Source organism: Pempheris klunzingeri, chromosome 19, assembly GCF_042242105.1.
Source record: "Pempheris klunzingeri isolate RE-2024b chromosome 19, fPemKlu1.hap1, whole genome shotgun sequence".
Taxonomy (NCBI): Eukaryota; Metazoa; Chordata; class Actinopteri; order Acropomatiformes; family Pempheridae; genus Pempheris; species Pempheris klunzingeri.
This window is the reverse complement of record NC_092030.1, coordinates 1,300,005-1,307,075: the sequence shown is the minus strand read 5'-3', so window position 1 is coordinate 1,307,075 and position 7,071 is coordinate 1,300,005. Positions and strand designations below refer to the sequence as shown.

The window sequence follows — 7,071 nt, the reverse complement described above, 5'->3', positions numbered from 1 at the left end:
CAGTCTTGCCCCAGGCCAAGCCTCAGTGTGGACAAACAACCCCCTGCCCTCTGTCCTCTGTCCTCCGCCCACACAAAGTCAAACAGTCCTGCAGGCACAGCTGACCTCCTCTGGAGCCCCGATCATCCTCATGTTGCTGGAGAGTCGGCTGCAGACGTTAGCTACCTCCCAGCTCCATTTTCATATTTCCACTGTGGTTGTTCTGCAGTCGCTCCGGTGTGGTTAGGACCAGCACATGCTAACAGAGCCCTTCAGCTGGCTGTATCCATGTAAACAATAGGGGCAGCTAGCTACAGCTGAGCTAAACAATAGCTGTTGATGCTAGCCGGTAAGCAGACACACGGCTAACCACCAAGCGCTGGCTAGTTACACACAGCCCGAACACGGCTAACAGCTCACCTCTTGTTAAAACAAGAGATGCAAAGAAATATGAGGAAGATATTTAGGTGGCTAGAGCGCAGGTCAGCTAAAGCTAGCTAACCACCACAGTGCTGGGAGGAGCCCAGATGCTAACAGCTAACAAGGTGCTAGCTCGCGTTAGCAGCGAAGGCTAGTTGAACTTCATAGCCACAGAGAGACATCAGGCAGAGTAAACTCCACCTTGGACTGGGAACAAATGGTTCACCTGTCGTGTGAACGCATTGTCAAACGGTTAAATGGTCGATGACACGTCGCCAGGTATCTTAGCGCGGTCACACAACACGGTGACGTCGAGCACCGAGCTGTCAAACAACGGGCACCCTGCTGGAAGCTCTGCCCTGAGTGAGGCCTGTCAGGCAGCAATCACTCCCGAGTAGGTAAATGTAAAGTCTCCACTTCGGTAGCATCAACTCTTTATATAGTTATTTTAGTTAGTTATAGAAATGTATGTTCACTGTTAGGCTTAAAGTTACAGTCTGACTGCGGAAAGACGGCGTGCTGTTATCCAGAAGGCGAGGTTCCCTGGCAGACTGTACTGAGGGCAGATATCTATAAGCTTACAGGTGGCAGAGCCTACGTCATGAGGAGGGCGGAGTCAATCACGATATCAGCTGTCAATAGACTTTAATTTATTATAATTCTTATTATTTAAACTTAATTAGGACATTCATTTGTCTCTGGTTGTATTGATTTATTTTATTTACATCCTCTTTTTGTTATTGTTTTATCAGCTCATGTTGTTCCTGACATGATGCTTGTTTTTGTTTTTGTGTTTTTTGTGGGAACATTTCTGTGAAATTCATACAATAACTTACTATGAATCTCTGTGTTGGATACATATAATCCACCCATGCAAGATAGATAGATAGATAGATAGATAGATAAAAAAGAAAAACCTAACACTTATACTGATTATATTAATTAAAGTAAGTGAAACCCATAGTGGAGGCTAGATAAACTAAACTAACTGGTCCACACCCAGTAAACAGTGAACTTCCTCCCTGAATCTCGTCTCATTCCTCCTGCAGTGCCGCCAGTTCACCACAAGGTGGCGCAGCCGCCCCTCTCCTCCCACCTCCCACCATTACACTATTATTATGATTTACTTTTTACATTCTACATTTTATTTTTCCTGATCTATAAGCCTACACATCTTCCCAGAGCTTTCAGACAGCTGGTTTGTTGAACTGGACTGACTGAGGCAGCCTCGTGTGTCCACCTCTACACTAGAAGTCACCTCACAGATGAAATAAAGAGATTTAAAGAAAATATATTTGTCCCATCCTGCTTGTCTCTGACTCCCATCCCTCCCTGAGAGCAAACAGGACTTTAGTCTCTGCTGAGAGTATTAATGACACCACCAGGCTCAGGCTGACACTAAAATGGAGACTGTTGCGCAAAGGGAGTGAGGTTGCAGCTGTGCGCCCTGATGAGGAGGAGTTAGTGAGGAAGGCCTCGGTGACTCAGCCTCCTCCTGCTCATGATGGGCGTTTCCTGCCAGATCCTCTCGAAAAGGTGTGGCGAGTTCGGCCCGTTGTGAAATTCCTCCTCTGACATCAATCCTGTCCTGTCTCTGCTCAGGTTGGACCCTCAACACCGTGATCTGACTTCTAACTTTATGCTCGTGCCTTTATTCTCTGTTTCTGTTCCGTGGTTTGTGTTTTTGGCGTTTTTCCAATCGGGGAAGTCGCATTTTCGACTCAGGAGTTTAATTTTGCTCACTTCCACGCGTCCACTGGGCTCAAACTGTCAAACGAGGGCTTGGACGAAGAGATTTACCCGGAGGGGAGGCTGCAGTCCAGAGCTGAATAAACAGATTATATGACCCTCTGTCCTTTTCTCTCTCTCCCTCCCCAGTGTGAAGCTTCTCTCTCCAGCCGTAGAGATGTCTGTGTGGGTGAGTAGGATGGACACTGACACTGGCTGCAGGACTGAGTTCACACTGAACACTTAACATGTTTCTTGCCTTGTGCTGCAGGATGACCTGGACCTGCTCCTAGACTCCCCCTCCTCCCTCACTGTCACAGTAAGTAAGACTCCCACCTTTTACTGTGCAGCATGTGCTGCTGGAGGCCCTGATGATGATGATGATGATGATGATGATGAAGCTTTATTAGATATGGTCAGGTAGGAACCTTCACACCTGTGTCTGTCAGTCCAGTGCCAGAGGAACGGTGAAGGACAAGGCCAACTTTAAGGTGGAAGAGGACGTTTCTGCACTGAGGAAGGCCATAGAGGGCATTGGTGAGTTAATGAGTTACCTCTTTATCAGCATCATGTAAATTAGGTGTTTTGGCAGAACTTCTAACTCTCAGCTGTGTGAACAGAACAACTGAATTAGCTCAACACTAATATTACAAGGTGGTTTCTCCCAATTCAACACAATAGGCCACTTTTACTGACGACTGCAGTCTCAGTTATTCAGCCCCTTCTTGTCAAACCTCTTCAGTACTTGGTAGAGCACCCTTCAGCTGTTATGACCTGCTGCAGACATCCTGAGGAATCTGAGCCCGTTCCTCATGGACAACAGCCTCCAGCTCTCTGATGTTCTTGGGTTTGCGTGCTGCAGCCGCCTTCTTGAAATACCAGAGATTTTCTATGGGATTCATGTCAGCTGACTGTGACGGCCGCTCTAGTGTCTTCCAGGACTTTTCCTGAAGCCTTGGTGGACTGTGAGGTTGTTCTTTTCAGCGTGTGCCTCGTTCTTCCTCCTCCAGACATACTGCTGATCCACACGCCTGAAAAGCCGACTTGTCTTGTGCTTTTGGGTCGGTGGTGGTGTAGGTCTTACTGTAGGAGCTGCAGGTCTTTGTGTCCACCTGCCTCCTCACAAATCTGGTGGCAACTGTTCATAACGTCCTCTTTCTGCCACATCCAGGTAGTTTAGCTTCCAGCTGCATCTCTGGGATCATTCAGTGCCTTTGCTCTCTTCTCTCTTCTCTTGACTTCCCCATATTTTCAACGTGTAACCAAGCGTCCCTGTGAACAAACACAGAGCCAGTCTGAGTGTTTGATGTGTTTCATCTCAGTCACTGTTGTCACTGATGAAGCCTTTGGTTATTTGCATCAGGTGTGTTTGTGACAACACCTGATTTGCAAGTGAGTGCTCTTATGAGGGATCCTATTCATGGGGTTGGATAATAAAAGTGGTATATTGTGTTGAATGTGGAGAAACCACCTGTAGTAATAGTTGTGTTGGGCTGTTTGAGTTGTTCACTGAACACAGCCGAATACACCAACTGTGTATCTGCTCACATGAGGCAGTAAACTCAGGTCTGTCCTCTACAGGTACGACGGAGAAGACGCTCGTCGAGGTGTTGACCCGGAGCAGCAGCGCTCAGCGGCAGCTCACCGCTCAGGCGTACCAGAAGGCCACAGGACGGGTGAGTGCACGGACTCTCTGTCAGATACCGGCTGTGAGTTTCATGATGGGGGAGTAAGACTTGTGTCCTCCGTCAGACGCTGGCGGCCGACCTGGAGGGCGACACTCACGGGGACTTTGAGGACCTGTTGGTCGCCTTGGTAACGCCTCCCGCTGTCTACGACTGTCATGAAGTCATCAGAGCCATCAAGGTGAGACTGATCAGCAGACACAGTTTATAAGTTATAGTATTAAGGAAGCTTAAATTGACTGAAACATCAGATATTCAGTCTATTGATCTCTCTGGAAAAGTTTTACACAACTTGGTCCTCTTTTATTGGCTTTGTCTTGTACAAACTTTGGATTTGAAATTACTTTTAGGTACAAAAACTTGTTTAAATTAGTCCAGCAGATCACTAAAACAAGCACCCACAGTGGACCTACTGGACCAATTCTGTACCTACCAGTCATTTAGAGGTTTAAAAACACCAGAGTTAGACTCATTTTGCTCTATTTGCATTTTCACCCAAAACTCCAGTCACTTGTCAAATTAAAGATCCATTTCTCTGGGACGTACAGGGTGCAGGAACCACCGAGAGCATGCTGACAGAAATCTTTGCCTCGAGGTCCAACAGGCAGATCAAGGCCATGTCTGAGATGTACCTCACAGGTGAGTGTCTGCAACACAAAGCATCTGTACTGTCACTGGTTAGAGAGAAACTCAGATGACCTAGAATGATTTAATGTGTCTGCATCGTCCTGAAGAAACCGGGAGGTCGATGATTCACGATCTGCAGTCCGAGGTGTCTGGAGATTATGGGAAAGCGCTGTTAATCTTGGCTGAGGTACTGTACACGCAACACGTGCTGATTTTATCACAGTACAAGCAATGTGCAGCTAAAGAGGCTCATCAGTTAAATGAGTAAATGCCAAATATATTTTCCTGTGTGCATCTTTGCAGGGGAAGAGAGACGAGAGCAGCAGTGTGGATTCTGCCAAAGCTAAAGCAGATGCTAAGGTATTCATCGTCGTTCATCGTGTAGTTCACACGACTGTTTCTGTTCACCAGAGCAGGTAAAACTTTATTAACCCAGAGATTGAGATTGCTCAAAGATTACAACAGCATATGAATAAAACCAATAGAGTAAGTAAGTAAAATGTCTTTTTGTTTAACACAGTTACAAACAGCAACAGAAATACAATTCAGACAAATGAGAAGCATACATATACAGGGATATCCAAAAGAGTGAGGACAGTCTCTTTTCAGGGAAGGCAGGTCGGTAAAAATGGGTTTGGAGAAATGTTTTTTTTGAGGGCGTTGACAGAATCAGCTGAGCAAACAGAAGGAGGTAATAAATACAACGTGTGTAAGCAGTGAATCAGTAATCAGAGCCTAATAGAGAAACAATAAAAGTGAGATAAAATAATTAGACTAAAGAACAGTAATGATGGTGGTGTTGCTCTCTGTGTGTACGTGTGGAGTTTACAAACTTCTGTCCATCATAGCTAAGACCAATCTCTTTCTGATTCAAGTCTGAAGCTGCTTTTCCTTTCCTCAGCTGTTCCTGCAGCCGCTGGATTTGGCCGTGAAATTTGTCTCCACTGTTTGTTTTATAGTCTGAAGCTGTTTGTACTGTCACGCTCGCTCTAGGCGCTGTATGAAGCAGGGGAGAAGAAGTGGGGCACCGATGAGGAGAAGTTTATCGACATCCTGTGCCACAGGAGTGTTCCCCAGCTTCGACAGAGTGGGTACCCTCCGCATATCTCTTCTGTAGATGCTGATATAATAAAGGCACGCTAACGGCTCTGTGAGGCTCTACTGAGGCACAGCAGCATGTTAACACACTCAGTGCCAACTGTCGCTGATGCAAAGCAGGTATTTGTTAAATGACAGCAGAGGGCTGACGTCATTAGATTTGCAGATATATTTTTTTATAAATTCTACTTGATGACGTCGGCCTCAGTGATGGAGATGCACATCTATAGAACCTCGCCGCTAGCATGGCGAACACATTAAAGAGGTCTGTTACACCTTCAAGAGGAGAAAAACGCTCTGCTGAGGTCTCTGTCTTTGCAGCTCTGGTGGAGTACAAGAACATTAGCAAGAAGACTCTGCAGGAGAGCATCGAGAGCGAGATGTCTGGAGACCTGGAGAAGCTCCTGGTGGCTGTCGGTGAGAAATGAACATCACACACACTGAACATTAACATTCAACTTGTATCTACTCATCACAAAAAAGTCTAATTTATTCATTCACTTGTTGTTTTTGTCTAGTTAAGTGTGTGAAGAACGTCCCTGCGTACCTCGCCGAGAGGCTTTTTAAGAGCATGAAGGTAAACTGGGGCCTTTTCCAGCCCACGTCTACCACAGGCTGCCAAAACAAAACCCCCACATTGTTTGGTTGCACCCTCGGCCTTTTCAGCCTCATCATACAGCTGCATTGTTCCGCACCGGCGTGGAAGGGAATGTTAAGCTGCCGTTTTATTGCTGCTGCTGCTTTGACTAAATGTGCACCACTGGTTCAAATGTGGCAACAAGCTGAAAAGCACCACAACAGTGCAGAGACATAAAGAGCCGTTACTGCAGGCTTAAAGATGTGATCAAGTGATACGAGCAGCTGCTAAGAAAGAAGAGACGGCTTCCTCCTTATTTGTTTCCTTCTTTCCCAAATGTACCTGTCCAGGGTGCAGGGACCACCGAGGCCACTCTGACCAGGATACTAGTCGGTCGCTCAGAGATCGACTTGCTGGACATCAGAGCAGAGTACAAAAAGCTGTTTGGATGTTCCCTCTACTCCCAGTTAGAGGTCAGTGCACACGCCCAGAGGTTTACTCCTAAACATTCAGTAAAATTTAATGTCTTTGTGTCTAGTTGAGACGTTTTCCCCAGTTTCTCTCTCTGTTTGTGCAGTCTGAAGTGTCAGGCAGTTATGGAGACGCCCTGAAGTGTCTATGTGGACAAGACGACTGACTCCTCCCAGCTCCCGTGATGAGAAACATGTGGTGTTCCCCCCCAGAGCAGATGGAAAGAGCTGTGCCTAATGATGAGGACGACCAGGCGCTGACCTCCAACAGCATCACACAGAAACATTCAGCCCCAACAAACCTTCTAGAAATACCTTTTAGTGACCAGATGATTAACACAAAGACCTGAAAAGATGCTGCTGAGTGTCTTTTTGCTTGATGTGCTGTTTTTACTTAATGAGTATTATCTTCTACATGCAAATTTCACATTAAAGGTCCCATATTATATAAAAAGCACTTTTTAATGTCTCGTGTCTACAGATCATC

The 7,071-nt window shown here is 46.1% G+C and overlaps 1 protein-coding gene across 2 annotated transcripts; it reads left to right on the top strand.

Annotated features, from left to right (window-relative positions):
- The first annotated feature begins 1,928 nt into the window (after window positions 1-1,928).
- On the top strand, window positions 1,929-7,032 carry LOC139218724 (annexin A3-like). Of its 2 annotated transcripts, XM_070850393.1 has the most exons (14): window positions 1,929-2,001; window positions 2,278-2,317; window positions 2,399-2,446; window positions 2,577-2,664; window positions 3,709-3,803; window positions 3,880-3,993; window positions 4,361-4,451; window positions 4,547-4,626; window positions 4,743-4,799; window positions 5,433-5,526; window positions 5,859-5,954; window positions 6,056-6,114; window positions 6,465-6,587; window positions 6,692-7,032. In XM_070850393.1, exons 2-14 carry the CDS (start codon window positions 2,306-2,308, stop codon window positions 6,749-6,751), a joined length of 1,017 nt encoding a protein of 338 aa, XP_070706494.1. In that variant the 5' UTR covers window positions 1,929-2,001; window positions 2,278-2,305; the 3' UTR covers window positions 6,752-7,032. The 2 variants fall into 2 exon arrangements, with proteins under 2 accessions (XP_070706494.1, XP_070706493.1); XM_070850392.1 differs by lacking the exon at window positions 1,929-2,001 and having other exon boundaries at window positions 2,141-2,317.
- Window positions 7,033-7,071: the final 39 nt, after the last annotated feature.